The 19,602-nt window shown below is 39.0% G+C and overlaps 1 protein-coding gene across 1 annotated transcript in view; it reads left to right on the plus strand.

The window, feature by feature from the left end:
• myo10 (myosin X) overlaps positions 1–19,602 on the plus strand; it is a 258,704-nt gene that overhangs the window by 130,036 nt on the left and 109,066 nt on the right. The window contains exon 4 of the mRNA XM_036985483.1: positions 9,243–9,430. Within this exon, the coding sequence (XP_036841378.1) occupies positions 9,243–9,430 (188 nt within the window). The remainder of the gene's footprint in view (positions 1–9,242; positions 9,431–19,602) is intronic.

The following is a 19,602-nucleotide window of genomic DNA, read 5'->3' on the forward strand; positions in this document are numbered from 1 at the left end:
CCCCACTGTATGTGAAAATAGTGAGGTGATTTGTTGCTCTCAAGAACAAAATGGGAAGATAAGACTAGACTTGTAGCATGTCTAGCCCAATGTGAGTTTAAGACAGGCTTCTACTTTAAATGTTCATATGATTAAGTCAGTGTCACATAAATTGATAATATGGCATTGGTTTGGACTAGGAGATGAAATTGTTTACGCTTACACCGGATTAAACACATTTTTGCTTTTATGTTTAAGCCATAAACCTCCCTCAGTCTTGAGTTGAACCACCAGATAAGACATTTGACCAGAGCCCACGTCTCAGTGAAAATTAAGACTTTCTAGTGTTTCAGCGCAATGTTTACATTACCGGCACTTACAGTTAAACCAGAACCGTATCGCACACTTCATTGTGATCATTTATGTTATACTTATAAGCCCTTTTTTTGCACTCTGTTGTGGTCTAAACGGCTTCACAAAACCAGGTTGAAGTTTGAGAACCAATATTTGTTATGTAAATATTGCCATCTCAACTGCCATTCACATTTATTTGCATGAAGTGTCATCCAGCCAGAAGTGGGTCAGTCAGTAAGAGCCACATTTGACTGCCTGTCCTCTGGGGTAAAATTTCCCCCAGCTTCACCTCCTCTAATCCTAACCTTAACCATTACTGGGAAAATACAACACTTACCCAAGATCAGCATCTAGGGACAACTTTAATCTACACCGTAGAAGATTAGGTCGGGGCTTCATTGGGGTCTGAGGTGACACAGGCATTTAATAAAGAATTAGAGGTAGTTGTATATACTGTAAACAGTATTTTTGTAAATAAAGTTGTCTCGCATGACAAGACTCAGACTTAGCAGTAGATAGAAGGGAAAGTTTACAGCTCTTACTCTGATACGAGTCAGATACTTCAGAGATATTGATAGATACATTATATTGTATAATATAAACTCAGAAAAAAAAGAAACGTGCCTTTTTCAGGTCCCTGTCTTTCAAAGATAATTCGTAAAAATCCAACTAACTTCACAGATCTTCATTGTAAAGTGTTTAAACAATGTGTCCCATGCTTGTTCAATGAACCATAAATAATTTATGAACATGCACCTGTGGAACGGTCGTTAAGACACTGACAGCTTACAGACAGTAGGCAATTAAGGTCACAGTTATGAAAACGTAGGATACTAAAGAGGCCTTTTTACTGACTCTGAAAAACACCAAAAGAAAGATGCCCAGGGTCCCTGCTCATCTGCGTGAACGTGCCTTAGACATGCTGCAATGAGGCATGAGGACTGCAGATGTGGCCAGGGCAATAAATTGCAATGTCCGTACTGTGAGACGCATAAGACAGCGCTACAGGGAGACAGGACGGACAGCTGATCATTCTCGCAGTGGCAGACCGCGTGTAACAACACCTGCACAGGATCGGTATATCCGAATATCACACCTGCGGGACAGGTACAGGATGGCAACAACAACTGCCCGAGTTACACCAGGAATGCACAATCCCTCCATCAGTGCTCAGACTGTCCGCAATAGGCTGAGAGAGGCTGGACTGAGGGCTTGTAGGCCTGTTGTAAGGCAGGTCCTCACCAGGCATCACCGGCAACAAACGTTGCCTATGGACACAAACCCACCAGGGGTGGACCAGACAGGACAGGCAAAAAGTGCTCTTCACTAACGAGTTGCGGTTTTGTCTCACCAGAGGTGATGGTCAGATTGAGCGCTACACTGAGGCCTGTACTCTGGAGCGGGATCGATTTGGTGGTGGAGGGTTCGTCATGGTCTGGGACAGCATCATCAGACTGAGCTTGTTATCATTGCAAGCAATCTCAACACTGTGCGCCATAGGGAAGACATCCTCCTCCCTCATGTGGTACCCTTCCTGCAGCCTCATCCTGACATGACACTCCAGTGTGACAGTGCCACCAGACATGCTGCTCGTTCTGTGTGTGATTTCCTGCAAGACAGGAATGTCAGTGTTCTGCCATGGCCAGCGAAGAGCCCAGATCTCAATCCCATTGAGCATGCTTGGGACCAGTTGGTTCGGAGCATGAGGGCCAGGGACAATACCCCCAGAAATGTCCGGGAAATAGCAGGTGCCTTGGTGGAAGAGTGGGGTAACATCTCACAGCAAGAACTGGCAAATCTGGTGCAGTCCATGAGGAGGAGATGCACTGCGGTACTTAATGCAGCTGGTAGCCACACTAGATACTGAATGTTACTTTTGATTTTTACCCCCCCTTTGTTCAGGGACACATTATTCCATTTCTGTTAGTCACATGTCTGTGGAACTTGTTCAGTTTGTCTCAGTTGTTGAACCTTGTTATGTTCATACAACTATTTACACGTTAAGTTTGCTGAAAATAAATGCAGGTGACAGTGAGAGGATATATATATTTTTTGCTGAGTTTATATATTGCACGACACGAAGACTCTTGTTCAGACACTTTAGAGATTGTTTGTGGTAGATTCAACTAAATGTATGATACTATTTTTGTTCGTCAAGCACTCCCATATCACTGAGACTCAGACATAACAGTACACTTTTAGAAAAAAGGGTTCAAAAAGGTTATTTGTGGATGGACGGGGCTTTCCCAATAACCGTTTTCATCTGAAGAACCCTTTTTGGAAGACGAGGGTTCTTTATAAGGCAAAGGGTTCTTGAATAAATTGTTCTTTGAAGGAATGAAGGATTCTTTGGAAGGCAAGAAAGGTTCTACATAGAATCTTTTTTTTTTTCTCCCTTTCTTTCAAATAGTGCCTCAGCGTTAGGGTTTAACTCAGTGTATGAACTTTAACATCAGGAGTTTTAAATAATCTGATCAATTTAACATGTGAGAATATTTTAAATTGCCCATGACTGTGTTTTTGTATTTTCATGTTTACATTGCTCAGTTGGTAGAGCATGGCAATTGCAACGCCAGGGTTGCGGGTTTGATTCCCACGTGGGACCAGTAAGAAAAAGTACAACAATTTATGCACTCACTACTGTAGCTCTGGGTAAGAGCATTTCCTAAATGACTCAAATGTAAATATATATATATATATATATATATATATATATATATATATATATATATATATATTTTTTTTTTTTTTGTGTGTATAATGTGCATTTGTATATTGTATTATACATTGCACATTTGGAAAAGAGACCTCAGTCTCAATATGTATTCCCTTTCAAAATAAAGGTTAAATAAACATTTTAAATAAATTTACCTATATGGGAATATTTGTACTATAATCTTGCATTCCCTTGATCATTTTACATATACAGTACTGACATAGTTGATATCTTGCCACGATTTCTTTCTTTCAAATAAGTGTTTTCTGGGATTTTATTGAGAAGAGAAGGGAGTCTGAGTGAACCAGCAGTGTATTGTATGGTAACATCAAATTGACCACTTGGCCGGTGTTACCTACTTGTTGATTGTTTAGTGTAACATTTCTAGTGTTGATTCAGGAGTTGAATGAACTCTGTAAAGTGGTGTAAAAGAACCCTAGTGTTTGGTGTTAACAACCAGAGTTGAGTGTGATTGTGTCATTTTTACTCAGTGCCCATCGTTGTCATATTTCCCAGCATGCTCTATTGCGGGTTGATTTTCAGAATTGTTTGTTGCTTCACAGAGGTATGCTACACAAAGATAAATAACTTAGATATTTCTAAACTAATCCACTCTGTTAGTATTTTAACTTATTGCAGCAGCTACTGATTGCACCAGTTCCCGTTTAGATGATTTAGGTAGTCTCCATTATCCACCTTCAGTCATTCTGGGTGTTAGGGTAGCCTAGTGGTTAGAGTGTTGGACTAGTAACCGGAAGGTTGCAAGGTACAAATCTGTCGTTCTGCCCCTGAACAGGCAGTTAACCCACTGTTCCTAGGCCGTCATTGAAAATAAGAATTTGTTCTTAACTGACTTGCCTAGTTAAACAAAGGTAAAAAATAAATAAAAAAATCTGAATGCAGGCTTGCTGGTGATCAAAAGTTCCAATTGTTGGATATCCTCACTCTAGCTGGATTCTAATGGGAATAACATATCACTTTGCAAGCCAGCATAATGTGACTTGCAGGACTGATATGGCCTGTAAATCAGGAGCTTCCGACCACTGTGTTAGGGTACAACTAGGCTGTGAAAAAGGCCTTATGATATATGTGATTTTTTATTTTTTTTTGAGGGTGGATCAGCTTAAAGAATGTTGGTTCCAATGTAATTGTCTGCATCATTTCCAATCCCCCATATCCTCCATACACGCATGCATATATATATATACACATATATACACATACCTATATAGACATACATACTTTTTTAAAGAATATACCTTTATTATTATTCCCCGCAAACCCTTCCGCCGATCCCCCAATTGGAGTAAACTAATAAACACTTCTGCTTCTACCTTCAATCCATTCATCTTATATACACTCTACAGACACAGTCTACTTTACAATAGTTCTCTCTTGTTTGTTCTTAGTCCTTCCTCTATTTCTGATGTCCATCCAGTTTGATTTCTATTTGTAACTATGCTATTTCACAAAAGCCCCGAACCTATATACATTCTACAGATCCCTTATGCCCTACATTGTTTATCTTGTTATTAGTCCCACCCTTCAGCTCCACTCAACCCCTCCCATCTGTCTCTCAACATCATCCATTTCGGATTTCTACTTGCCATATATTTTTCAACTGTGCTGTGATGCTTCACAAAATAATTTAACCTTCCTATTCTCATAGCTTCTACAGATTGTAAATTAAAAATAAACATTTTTGCTAAAATAATTATTATATTATTGATTGATTGACTATGGCTTTTCAAATCACCCAGTATTGCTTTCTGTAGTGTTAGTTCTAGGCAAATGTTGCAATTCTTCAGCCATTCCTGGACCTGTGACCAAAAATTAGCTACATATGGACAATACCAAAATAAATGATCTAATGACTCTGTCTCCTCACAGCAGAATCTGCAGAGCTGGGAAGATTGTATCCCCATATATATAACATTCTATTAGTTGCAAGAATTTTGTATAGTAATTTATATTGAAAAAATGTGAAGTTTTGAATCCGGCGTTGTTTTGCGTATTAATTCATAAACCATGTGCCATGGAATGGGTACATCGAAAATCTCTTTCCAACTATTTTGCAATTTATATGGCACAGCTGTCAGTTTTTTGGTCCTTAAATGAAATTGGTATATGTTTTTATTTATCACACTTTTCTTTAACCATTTATGTTCTTTAATACAGGGCCGACAGACAAGTTCCTTACTTTTTCCCCCTTCTACTTGCCTCTTCCATTTTTGTGGTAATGCTGCAATTAATTGGTTGTAATTTTGGGTAGAGCAGACATTTCCATATGTCTGTGTTAGCTGCATGTGTGACATAACTCCACCAGTCCTATTTATGATATCATTCACAAAATGTATACCCTTTTTAAAAATTTATTCGATAAATACTGTTTTTTTTTCATCAATTAGTATGTTTGAATTTAACCACAATATTTGTTGTACTATTTGTTCCGTCCTTTCAGGTGGATTAAATTGAAATTGCAACCAACTTTCTAAGGCTTGTTTAAAAAATAAAGATATTTTGGAGATAATTTCCTTTTCAACCAACCGAAAGTGAGCAGGTGTAATCTGAATAAAGGGAAAAAGGCCCTAGGAAGAACCCTTGAAAGATAAAAGGGTTCTTGGTAGAACCCTTCATATAGGGTTCTAGGTAGAACCTTTAGAGGATAAAAAGGTTATTTGTAGAACCCTTTATTGGGATTTCTACAAATAACCCTTCTTAGAGGGTTCTAGGTAGAACCATTTACAGAAGGTTATTCTATGGAGACAAACCGAAGAACCCTATATGGTTGTACTTAGCACACTCTAAGTAGAACCCTATATGGTTCTACATAGTGTAGATAGCAAAGTACGTGTTCAGTTGTTATTCTAATGTATATACGGTAGGAAAGTTTGTGGGAGACAGAAATATGTGTTCTCTTCACTATTGCATGATGGGTATTTTTTTGCTTGTGCTTAGCTTAAAATGTGTACTTAGAGTTTTTAGATATGGGTCAAATACATTTCAGTCTCTCTCGCTTTCTCTTTGTCTATATAGGGGATGTTTAAGAGAAGGGAATTTTGCTTCTGAATGCTCAGCCTCTGATCAATCATCACACACACCAAGGTTATTATCGTTTGTTCTGTTATTATAGTTTGTTCTATTCGTTTTAAGATTTTATTTGAAATTCAGTTTAGTTTCAGTTAGTTTTCAGATCTGATTTACACATTTCTATTTAGTTAAAGTTTTATAAAAACATTTATTTCATTTTTATATTATTTAGTTTTAGTGTTAGTGTTAGGAACAGAAAGTAGCCTGTGCCTGGGTGACTAGGAGCCATTTATGTGTTGTATAGTTTGTGTTTTTGGGGATGTCACTAATTGCCACAATATGATACGTGGGTCAATTTACAGGGAGCTGTAATACAAAAGTATTCCAGGAATATGCTTAGTTTTGGTCCAACCCTAAAAACTAGTTATGTGTTAAATGCCAAAATAAAGGAAACCCCAACATAGTGTCTTTATATGGGTTGGGCCACCACGAGCCACCAAAACAGCTTCAATGCGCCATGGTGTAAAGTCTACAAGCGTCTGGAACTCTATTGGAGGGATACAACACCATTCTTCCACAATACATTTTATCATTTGGTGTTTTGTTGATGGTGGTGGAAAATCTAAGACGGCCATGGCATATCTTGAAACATCAGGAAGTTGAACAGTCTTTGTCACTGAAGCTCCTGCCAAACGTGCCCAAACAATCACCTCTCTTTCAAAGTCACTGAGATCTCTTTTTCTAGCCATGGTAGCCAAAATAATGTGCAATTTTGTCCACTCAGGAATTCAAACCAGCAACCTTTCCCCAATGCTGGCCCAATGCTCTAACTGCTAGGATACCTGCCACCCAAATAGGCTGGATGTTGATACCCAATAGGCTGGGTAGCACCTCCGACTAGAGACTTTATCTACAGCTATCCCTTTGGTCTCCCATCCAGGGTTTTAACAAAGCCCAGCCCTGTTTAGCGTTGATAGTTGTCACTGACCATAATCCATGTGCTATTGTGAGAATTATTGTTGAGGAATCTCCACTTAATAGATTCATTGTTGCTGTCAAAGTCATTCCAAATGGTAGGTTCAACAGAGCAAATTAAATGGAAGCATATATCATCAATTATGCTATTTAGGCCTATATAGCATCTGGGAAGTCATCAACAGCTATTGGAACTAATGGAACTTACAAGTTAATAATAAATATGTTCGATTCACGTCTCAATCTCAACCAAAAATGTAAGTTAAGAATAGACCGACTGGAATTAAATACTCAGTGGCACAGATCGAGCTATCTAAACAGAAGAAACATCTTCATATGTTGATATTTGGTTGCATTGAGAACCAAACACAATTCAATATAATTTTTGCGATACGGTAAATAGCCTATTAATTATCGACAAGTTAACAACTAATATGTTGGATTCATCTCAACCAAAAATAAAAGTCAAATAAATAAAATAATAGGATTAAGTCAGTGGCTCAGATCTAGCTATCCAAGCAGTAGATTTACTGGATTACAAAAGTAATATTGAATTGTGTTTGGTTGATAACATAACCAAATATCAACATTTAAATCTCCTTTAAATGTTGATATTTGGTTATGTTATCTTCCAAACACAATTCAATATTACTTTTGTAATCCAGTAAATAGCCAAATGTTAAGGCTGTCTTAGAAACAAATGTAACGGCATTTATTTAACCTTAAAATGAGTAACGCATCCATGGCCACATTTTGAGGTTACTGTGCCAATAAATGTATTTTTATGTAATCATAGAAAGTGTCTATGTTCAGGATCGCAGGTCTGTGGAAGTCTTCACAATTGCTATAATAATCTGCACAGAATCTCAAACGGGCACCATGTACTTTTAATGTAATTTCATCTGCAATCCAGGTTATTTGGAAGTGCTATTAGATGAATCACAGTGATAACACATTAAGTTGTTGTATAAATAAATACAATATATGGCATTGTATTCCCAATTGAACTTCTAAATGGTTGACATTGCAGTGATAACACATTTAGGTGACAACTAAACCAAAAATGAGACCTACATTTTCCTTGGGAATTTGGTGCTTTTAGATGATTTAAAGCATAGTGATAACACATTGGGAATTCAACAAGCTTCTGGCTGTCTTTTTGAGTGGGTGAAAAAAGGGTTGTAATGTCATTGATCAACGTATCTACCAAATATGACCAAATTCTCCACGTTGAAATGGCGTGGTGTGCTCAGTGTTTTATATTTGATTTTGTGTCATCCACTTGCACCCCAAACATGCTTTCTCACCACAACTGCCTCACCCTCACCCAGTTTATTCTCATGGTCATCAGCACTGTTAACTGTAATCGGTGTATGTACCGAATTGAAGTATGTAAAGTCGCTTTCCCCTCAGATGCATCTGTGCTTCTTCCAAAACGCTTCATTATGCATTACTCATTACCACAGAACTCAGGGAACTGCCAAAATACCTTTTCTCTGGCTGAATAAGTTTCTATTTCAGCACTTTGGTTTATTTGGCTTTGAACTCTTAAATATGAAGCGGCTTTTCATGAAAACTGGAGTAGGCCTAAGAAAATGAAGGGGGAAAGGTCAAATAAACTTAGCGTTGTGTTCTGAAGCTAATCCAGATCTACTGTTCACAATGATGTTGTTGTTCATGTTGGTTTGGAATGACTTTACCTAGCCTACTTACTTTTCCCTCACGGAAGGTTATGGCCGATTGTTATCTTCCAAGGTCCTGGAAAATAAGTTAAAGGTTTTTATGGCCTGTTTTTTGTTGTTGTCTTAAATTAAGTTATCTATGGCCTTTGGGCTATCTGAAAAAAACTGTTTTTCTCACATTGGAACATGGACAAAGGACTGTTCTCCCAAGACTTCCCTTGTTCAAGTCTGGTCATTCCCTGGGGAGTGTTGCAGACAAAACCTTAATATCATTCCATTCCATGTGAATTATGCTATCTATTGATGAAAGGGATATTCTACATGGCTTTTAGATTTTTTTTTCTCAGCAACCGTGCTATACACTGCAATGTGGATGTGTGTGTAACCAGGCCAGCGCGGTACAGCTCAGCATGGCTGGGCTTGACTCAGGCTCAGTATTGTGAATCAACCCTATTTCTCTCCATGTGTTTCATGTCCCTTTCCATCTCTATCTTCCCCTACAACAGACATACATCGGCTCCATCCTGGCTGCGGTGAACCCGTACCAGTCCATCCCTGACCTATACGACCGGCCGGCAGTGGAGAGGTACAGCCGACACCACCTGGGCGAGATTTCCCCGCACATCTACGCTGTAGCAAACGAGTGTTACCGCTCCCTATGGAAGAGACTTCAGAACCAGTGTGTGTTAATCAGGTGAGTGATGATTGTTATGAGTTTTTGTTTTGCTTGATTTTATTTGAATGCACTGATTGTAAGTCACTCAGGGTAAAAGCATATGCTATGAGGAACACTAAATGACTGAAATGATGTTGGGTCATTTGAAGAGAAATGAATGAGAAATGTGATTGGGTAGGCTGCCATCAGGTGAGAGAATGTAGAGAAGTCATTGGCTTGTCATTTTGTGAGCTGTGGGCAATTGACAGTGGTGGAAAAAGTACCCAATTGTCATACTTGAGTAAAAGTATAGATACCTTAATAGAAAGTTACTCAAGTAAAAGTGAAAGTCAGCCAGTAAAATACTACTTGAGTAAAAGTCTAAAAGTATTTGGTTTTAAATATACTTAAATATTAAATATACTAAACTTCACAAGAACCCAAACTAGTTTAGCAGTGAGAGACAAGATCATGCTTTCAGGGAGTTTGTGGCATTCTAACCTTATGTACGGGGGGGGGGGGGGGGGGGGGGGGGGGGGTGTCTAGTAAAATACTATGTATATCGAGCCACTGCTCACATTATATTAGGAGTTTTTTGTAACAAAAATCTTGAAACCTTTTATTTTTTATTTCTACCAAGAAAAATACAAAACATTATAAGGCGTATCAAAAGTAAATGTAATTGCTAAAATATACTTAAGTATCAAAAGTAAAAGTATAAATCATTTAAAATTCCTGATATTAGCAGACAGCACCATGTTCTTGTTTTTAAAATGTACGGATAGCCAGGGGCACAGAGTTTTGATATCTGACTGACCAATTGTATGCTGTGAAAGAATCTCAGAAACCAGTATGTTACCTGTCAATAGAATGAATACGGATGATTGGTTGTTGGTCCACAATTGTCCACCTGTGGACTTTATGCAACTTTATGCCCTTTGGCATCCACGGCGGTCCGATTCAATTTCAAGTCTCAGTCTTGGTGCTCTTGGCTCTGTTTCTATCTCCATGCTTCTTTGGTTCTTCCCGAACATCCTTCCTCTGCGTTTGTAGTTGGCCAACTTTCTCATCCGGCCTCGCGCTATTGTGTTCAGACATACAGACAGACAGGCACTGTTCTCGTCACCCACATCAAACACAGAGTTATTTTTACCGTTTTGGAATGATAATATTCAGTCCACATTTAGCAGAGAGAGTGGATGCCAAAGGACTTTTTTTCTTGGTTGGATTATTCTTAGCTTTGCAGAGTGAGCAGCTCACTCTGTCAATGCTGAGTTTGAATAGAATGGGATAGAATAGTGAGACAGGAGAGCCAATAAGTGTATTAGAGCAGAAGTATAAGAAAATGGTCACGTTCAATAGGTACGAAGGAGAGAGCTATTACCTGAATTTGTCCAATAAGAACACTCCTTTTGGTTTTCCGTTTCATGCTAACTTCACATGACAGATATGGGGATGCCTGGGGGTGAAAGGCCACACAAACTGGGCTTACAAATAGTGTTATAAACATACATAGTTATGGGTCATGGAGTACATTATGGCTCAGTTGCGCAAGTCCCCATTTAGGTGACACAGTGGTGGCTCTTGTGCCCTTAAGCAAGTCGGGGCATGCTGTTTTAGATACAAGTGCCTCAGTTACCCAGCAATTCGCCCACATTAGTTTACAGCCCTGTTTGACGGCCACTTATGGAAGCCCTGAGATGCTGAGGTAACGAGAGACACATGTATCCTTATAAACTGCTCCTATTCAGAGGTCCTGGACTACTTAGGTTACTTAGGATATGTTCCAAATGGCACACTATTCTCATAGGCCTCTGGTCAAAAGTAATGCTTTATGTAGGGAATAGGGTGTCATTTGGGACGCAGTAATGCAATTACATATAAAACATTTAGGCCTCATAATTGTTGTTATTTGTGTGTAGGTGATTTGATTAATTGAGATAAATTTTATACAATTAGATAACTTGTAATAGGGTTGTATGTGACACTGTTCAGTTGTATAGCTTGCCACTTAAAGATTGAAATTGCAGGGGAAACTGATTACCAGTGTCATGAAGCAAATGCACTTTTGTTCATACCGTTCATATCAGTCCTATACCATCCATGTTCACATTTATTCCAGCTGTTTGGTGTTAGTTGCGCCGTATTCCTTCGATTAGTTGTATTGCAGCACCTTTTTTTTTTGAAAGCATGTTTTTTTGGGGCGCGAATGAGCGTGCTCACGCTGGAAATAGAATACGTGAATGACAGAAAACAGAAGGGCCGTGAGCGTCAACAATGTCTACGGCTTCAGAGTGCGTCAAATTAGAACGCAAGTATTTTTTATCTCCTGTCTACGTGGAACAATGCTGGTAGAGTAAGCAGACACATTTTGTAGAAAATGTATTTTTATGATCTTCCCTATGCTAAGTAGATTAAAGATGTAGTTAACAATGTATTGGGCTGTAAACTAAGGTTTATCAGTCAAATAGGCTATATATTTGAAAACAACTGCAGTGTACCTGTGTTGATTTTGATTATAGCCGAGACAGGCTACAGCTGGAAAACTTGAAGACTCCGATTTCAAGAGAGAGCACTGTTTATGTAGAAAGAATGAGATGTACTGTAGTTTATACATGGCTCTGGTTTATTAGAAACAAACAACATCCTCATGAGGAGCTGGCAAAACAATCTGTTTAGCCCAGGTACGGTGGATCCCATAGTAAACAAAAACAACGGTTTATTATGGATTTTCGTAACAATTACGTTGACATACACTAAGCAGTGCATGTGAATTGACACTCACTACTCTCGCACGCAAATTTCACGTTGTTGATGGGCGTCTCACCTTGTGATTTCGGCAAAAGACCGAACCCAAACCGGCCGCGCGTGCACATATTGATTTTGTCCCCCCACACCAAACGCGATCACGACATGTAGGTTAAAATATCAAAACAATCTCCGAACCAATTATATGAATTGGTGGACAGGTCGAAAAGCATTAAACATTTATGGAAATTCAGCTAGCTAGCTTGCAGTTGCTTGCTAATTTGTCCTGGGGTATAAACATTGAGTTGTTATTTTACCTGAAATGCACAAGGTCCTCTACTCTGACAATTAATCCACACATAAAACGGTCAACCGAATCGTTTCTAGTCATTCTCCTCCTTCCAGGCTTTTTCTTCTTTGGACTTTATATGGTGATTGGCATCTAAGCATTCACATGCTGACTACACGAGCGTTGCAAGATAAATTGAAACATACATGTCATTCAATTATTGCACCCACATTGCTCATGAGCAGCGAGCAGTGTGGGTGCGATAATTGAATAACGTGTATGTTTAAATGTATTTTGCAATGCTTGCGCACGTGAGCGCTGTAGTCAGCATTTTAGGTTTACTGTATACAGCATAACGCACGATTGTATTTGACGATAAATGGCATGTGGGAGGACTATGCATCAAGGTGTGTGAAGTGGGGAGCAAACACAAACATACTATATTATGTACTTGGATGTTGTGAGGGACAGACAATGGTGCCATTCTGTTCTAGCCTGGAGTTAGGTTTGCACATGAAAAGGAAGCCAAACCCAAAACGAATTGTGGAAACCAGGCTAATGACCTTGTGGTGCCGTTACACCATTTAAATGTTAGGCTTTCACTTTGAGCTGGTGAAAGACTGAAAAGTACAATAGTTTGAATGTGGAATTTACTAAGACTGTGAAAGAGAACACTGATTCTGACACATAAAAAGGCTTTATTGCTCATTTCTGAAAAGGTATCAAATTCTGAGAATTTTATGGTGCAACATTGATAAGCAAGTGTGTTCCCACTTTAGCAATACGCTTTTGTCAGCACATGCTGTAACTCTCTAAATACTCATCAAGAATAAGTAGCCTGAACATACTGGAATTATTGTCAACACTCTTTTTCTCTCAGGTGTTTGACACATCACTGATGGAGAGTATGTGTACTTGCTGTGTTCAACACAGCAATTTCACAACACAGCTGTGTTTTTTGATGTTTTAACACCTCCCAGCCATAACCTAGACCTGTAACTGGTGTACCTCTTCAGAAGTAGGGTGATGTTGCTCTTAGACACTGATCTAATGTCAGTTTGACATTTTCTCCACTTTGGTGGAGGGGAAGCTGATCTTAGATCTGTACCTAGGGGAAATTTCACCCCAGAGGTGTGAGTCTGTGAATAATTAAACACTGATCTTATGTCAGTTTTACATTTTCTTCACTTTGGTGGAGGGGAAGCTGATCTTAGATCTGTACCTAGGGTACATTTCACCCCAGTGAGTCTGTGAATAATTGGAAAATCACACACTAGAATGGAGTGGTAATTACTTCTTAGTGTTTATCCTAAGGGCTCCTAGGTAGCTTACTGCTAAGTTGCTGTCCTGAGGGTGTCTGCATACGGCTAACTGCTAACCGATTGTCCCTTAGAAGCTTGGACTCACTGTTCTGTTGGTTAGTCATTAGTGGGATTCATAGGGGTGAAAATGGCTTCCTTTGCTACATGCCCCTTGTACTACTCCTTGTTCTCACTGATTGGAAGGAACTGGATAGGAGTAGCACTGAGGATGTTGAGTTGCTCCCATATTGTGCTCAACTATCCATTTCATTTCGTTCAGTGAGGACGAGGAAAGAGAACAAAGGGAAGGGAGCCATATATTGGGATGCACCCAGTCAGCTTATGGGATATCTTGGTAAAGATGCAAGGTACAAGGCAATTTAACCCTAAAAGTGCCAACCTGTTTTTGGCCCCCAAATTGATAAAAATTGCAGAGACACAAGCGTAAACACATTTTATTAACCTTCTGCAACACAAGTTATTGGTTTTAATTCCCCAAAATAAGCATATATTGTAAACTTTTCACACAGTTATAGTAAAATTGGATAGTTAAAAAAATATTTTTTTTTGCGTGTGTTTCATGTTTTGAAGTTATTTTTGATCAACTTCATCCATAGCAACAACATTTTTCTTCTAATCATTCAAAGTGTTATGTTTCTGTGTTACTCAGAGGCTGAGAAATGGGTCAATTCAGGGGTAACATTTTTTAAATTTTTTTTAGAGGCCGAGGCAACCCTGTAATGTCAAATGATTAATGTTGTATGACAGCCAACTGTGGTTCAGTGATTGACAGAGGATCACCCCAGGCGACTCCTCAGGTGCTTGCTGCGCACCAGCCATTTAATCTGTCTCACCTGTGTTTAGAGAGCTCATGTTGCCTCAAGATCGAATTTTCTGATTTTCACAGAGAAATCTTAGTAAGACTGTCAGGAAAAACCTGCATTAAATAGTTATTTGTTATAAAATGTACAGTTATTGACACTTTGAAGTGTTGGTATTGGCTACAGAGCACAAAAGTGTCCACTTTTTAAATGATGGGACTATGCTCTAGTCTCATCATTCCCAAACATTTCTGGGTCGTGACAACCCACCGTTAAACCTTTTGAATTTCCATGTGACCCAACAAATAAACATAATTATTTAACCTGTGACCAGAGTCGTCATGCACCCATTATTTTTGAGAGGGCAGAAGGTATGTGAGGATGGAGCAGCTTTATCTAAGCACACCTCTTTACCTGTTCAATTGTAATTTTAATGACGGTGTCATTCTGACTGTTGTAAATCACACATCTTAATATACTGCAATAACAAGCCTAGGATATTACATCCAAATTACATCACAGTACATGTACACATCATCAATACAATATCATGTCATCATTATAAATGCACAAATATCATGATATTATATAATAAGGTGCCAGATTACATTTAAACCAAGTATTTTTCTGCAATTCTAATCATAACTGGCTCAAATAGCCGACCAATCAGCCTGTTACCAACCCTTAGTAAACTTCTGTAAAAAAAGGAGTTTGACCAGATACAGTGCTATTTAACAGTAAACAAATTGACAACAGAATTTCAGCAATCTTATAGGGAAGGACACTCAACAAGCACAGCACTTACACACAGGACTGATGATTGGCTGAGAGAAATTGATGATAAAATGATTGTGGGGGCTGTCTTGTTAGACTTCAGTGCAGCTTTTGACATTATCGATTATAGGCTGCTGCTGGAAAAACGTATGTGTTATGGCTTGACACCCCCTGCTATCTTGTGGATAAAGAGTTACTTGTCTCACAGAACACAGGGGTTCTGTGTTCTTTAATGGAAGCCTCTCAAACATAATCCAGGTAGAATCAAGAATTCCCCAGGGTAGCTATTTAGGCCTCTTTCTTTTTTCAATCTTTACTAACGACATGCCACTGGAGTAAAGCCAGTGTGTCTATGTATGCTGACTCAACACTATATTTGGGACAAATCATTCACCAAACCCCAAACCTCAGCTACATCTCGTAATGAATAATGTGGAAATTGAGCATGTTGAGGTGACTAAACTGCTTGGAGTAACCCTGGATTGTAAACTGTCATGGTCAAAACATATTGATACAACAATAGTTAAGATGGAGTTGGAGTTGCAGTTGGCTTAGAACAGGGCAGCATGGCTAGCCCTTAAATGGACACGGACAGCTAACATTAATGACATGCATGTCAGTCTCTCATGGCTCAAAGTGGAAGAGAGATTGACTTCATTACTATTTGTTTTGTAAGAGGTGTTGACAAGCTGAATGTACCGAGCTGTCTGTTTAAAATACTTGCACACAGCTTGGACACCCATGCATACGCCACCAGAGGTCTCTTCACAGTCCCCAAGTCCAGAACAGACTATGGAAGGCGCACAGTACTACATAGAGCCATGACTACATGGAACTCTATTCCACATCAGGTAAATGATGTAAGCAGTAGAATCAGATTTTAAAAAACAGGTAAATATACAACTTATAGAAAAACAGGGACTGTGAAGTGACACACACAAAAGGTACATGCATACGCAAACATTGTGATATTGTTGTATGATGGTCTTAACCATTTTGTATTGTAGATATGTAGTGGTGTAATAATGTAGTGTAATATGATGTATTGTTTTGTCTTTTGTTTTATATGTAATGTAAGTGCCTTAATATGTTTGGACCCCAGGAGGAGTAGCTGCTGCCTTGGGGATCCCTAATAAATACAAATACAAATACTCCTATCAGCTAAAAAAAACAAGTAGAAGTGGGCAGTGGCTCCAGTGGGCACACAATCTCCAACACTGGACAATTGAGGAGTGGAAAAACATTGCCTGGTCTGACAAATCCAGGTTCCTGTTGTGTCATGCTGATGGCAGAGTCAGGATTTGGCATAAGCATCAAGTTCATGGACCCATCCTGCTTGGTGTTAATTGTACAGCCTGGTGGTGGTGGTGTTCAATCTGCAGTGTGATGTCAGCAGAGATCAGCATCCCTGTGGAACATTTCCAATTTGTAGAATCTATTCATTCAGGCTGTTCTGGAGGAAAAGGGGGGTTCGAAACGGTTCTAGATGGGTGTACCTAATAAACTTGCCGGTGAGTGGATATGCCACTCCTATTGCCCCCAAGCTGAGTTGAGATTGTTTCACTGGGTTGGTGAGTGTGTGGGAGGCTGGATAGGGCAGTAGAAGGACAGTAAATTGTTTAGGCTGGCACTTTAAGGCGGGGCAGGAAGCTTTCTGCTCAGATTTGAGGGATTGTGAGTAATCAGATCCAGGCTAGTCCGGTGAAGGGAAGCCAAGAATGGGAGCTGGAGGAGGAGGGTAGGTGGAGAAGAAGGACGAGGTAGGAAAAGAAGGAGGAGGAGAAAGAGGGAACCTGCCATTATACCCTTAATAAAAGACACCTGGTCATTAATGGTGATAAATGTCACTTTGCATTTTCGTTTATGTTGATGCCTCCATACCACAAACTATCATGGGTTTTAAAAGCAAACTCCCTGTGATCTTTTTTGTACAATGTTGTTCACCCACTGGTGTTTTATCTGCTTTCTATTTTGTTCTGTTGTCGAGTCCAGTCATGGTGAGAAGCGAATATTACATAGGAATTAGGCTTTTAGGGTGTTATTGTATAAAATCTCTGACCTTTTCACCCCAGAGCTGTTATGGGGTCAAACTCAAGGCCCCCTAACCATTTTAATTCAATTCACAGAGGTCACGAAGGGTACTTGTGCACAAAACATACCTGTGAGCGTTTGACTTTGATTCTTGTTTGAGTTTTGTGTGCAATTTTTTAAGTTCAACTGTGAATTTACACAGTGAATGTAGTATAAAAGCAAGAACAAAAAAGTGTTGAGGTTGAAATAATTAATTAGATCACACTGAAGTGTATGGCTATTTTGCTTTTTACCTTTATTTTGTGGTGTGGTGTTCCCTAACTTCTCTTTTGGGAAAGGGGTGCAACCTTTAAACTAGTGCAATCACTGGTGCATTCTGGTTTTGAGGTCTTTCCTGTATTTGTTGTGTGATTATAGGACAAGAGTCAGGCTACTTTGCGTTACTTTCTCATCACTTGTGTGACAGCAGGTCAACAGCAATAGCATACTGTGTACTAAATTCTTTGTACTCAAAGTGCTCTTTCCGGCATTTTCAATAAATTAAACACAGACTTACTGTTACAGTGTGTGCTGCTTTTTGTCGTGTTCAGAGGCATGGTAACACAGTAGGAAATGTACAATACATTATCTCAGCTTTAGACTCTTGTAACTTGTGTTATAGCCCTCTTTCCAAAAACCTCTTATGGTTTAGCCCTTTCCTAAAGCTTTACCATTTGTGTTGCATGTTCTCAGTTTCATCAGAACTTCTTATAGACTTTATCACAGTACTAAAGTATTACATTGAAAGACTCATTGTAGCATTTAAGTAGCAATGAAGCTTTCCTGCCAATAAAGCAGTATACATACACCAGCTTTCCCTACAGGGGACCAGAGCGTTAGATATTTTACAACTCTTTCCCTCCTTCATCTCTCCTTTTCTTGATGTGAAAACTCACTGTGTCAGAGTCCTTTAGTCTTTTTCGGACTCTATGGTATTCTTCAGGGGCACAAAAGTGTTGGGGCAGTGCCAGTGGTGTTGGTATGCTCCGACAGTGTGCCCACTGACTCTGATATAAAGAATCCACAGTGCCCGCTGGGCTGTGTAATAGACTAGGATTGTAGAGCCATGGGGAGGGCCAGGGCTTTACACAAAGGCAGAGTGCCTTTCAGCTCTGTATTTGCCCAGTTTGGGCCGCCTGGCACACTGCCAAGGCCATTTTAAATTAGTTACATGTACTAGTCCCTTTAACAGGAGGTCCCATCCCTTTGAATATGCTCTCAGATACTTATAAATGAGTTACAGTTGCCCATCTCTGTGCCATTTTCTTCTGACATTATTAGTTCTTTTTTTTTATTGAATTCCACCCTCTTATGTACCCCAGCTATTAAAAGTTGTTACCAATCCTTCTGAAAATAGATGTCCTGTTCCTTTAAATGTACCCCACACATTTTAAAGGATCAGTAAGTTATTTCAGAAGATAACAGATTCAAATCCCAATGAAACGACATGACGTTTTGAAGTTCACTTTCCTTGCTTTGTTTTACAACACTATCATGAATAAAGCAGATATGTTTTGTGGGTCAGAGTGCAGTATTTTTTTTGTTTCCAAGCATAAACATTTCCTAGCAAGTTTCTCAAACTGGCTTTTGCCTATATGTCTAGGGGGTTGCCTTGCAACACGTGCCTTGGAGGGAGGCAACGTCTGTATAGCGCAACAAATTCCCATGATAGAATTCTAGGTTTGGACTGAACAGCCAGTATGACAGCTAAAACAATGAAAATAAGATTTCATCTAATAGGTTGAAGTACCTCACCAAATAACTACATTATGGCAATCACTGATCATAAACGATTTACACATAATAGAAATGTGGGTACATTTGTGGACACAATTCTAACTTAGTCAACATTTAAAAATGCAATAGCCAACTTTCCCTCACTGTAAAAAAAGCCAACTTAACTAATTGCTTAATCATCATTATTATGTCAGTTGAGCGGACTTCAAAAGGATAAGAATTTGAGCTAATGTGTTAAAGTTTGTTTATTCACTCTGCTCGGAGTGAGCTGAATTTGATTGTTGAGTAAAATTACAAATTCATGTTTGCTCAAAACCACTTAACACCATGCCGATCATTATCATATCTCCCAGCATGCTTTATTGCAGATTGATTTTCTGAATTATTTGTTTCAATACGTATGTTTTCGCATGTACATTGATCGGTTGATTAATCTTATTCTACACAAACATAAATAACATGCATTTTTCT

The sequence above is a fragment of the Oncorhynchus mykiss genome, chromosome 8 (genome assembly GCF_013265735.2).
Source record: "Oncorhynchus mykiss isolate Arlee chromosome 8, USDA_OmykA_1.1, whole genome shotgun sequence".
Taxonomy (NCBI): Eukaryota; Metazoa; Chordata; class Actinopteri; order Salmoniformes; family Salmonidae; genus Oncorhynchus; species Oncorhynchus mykiss.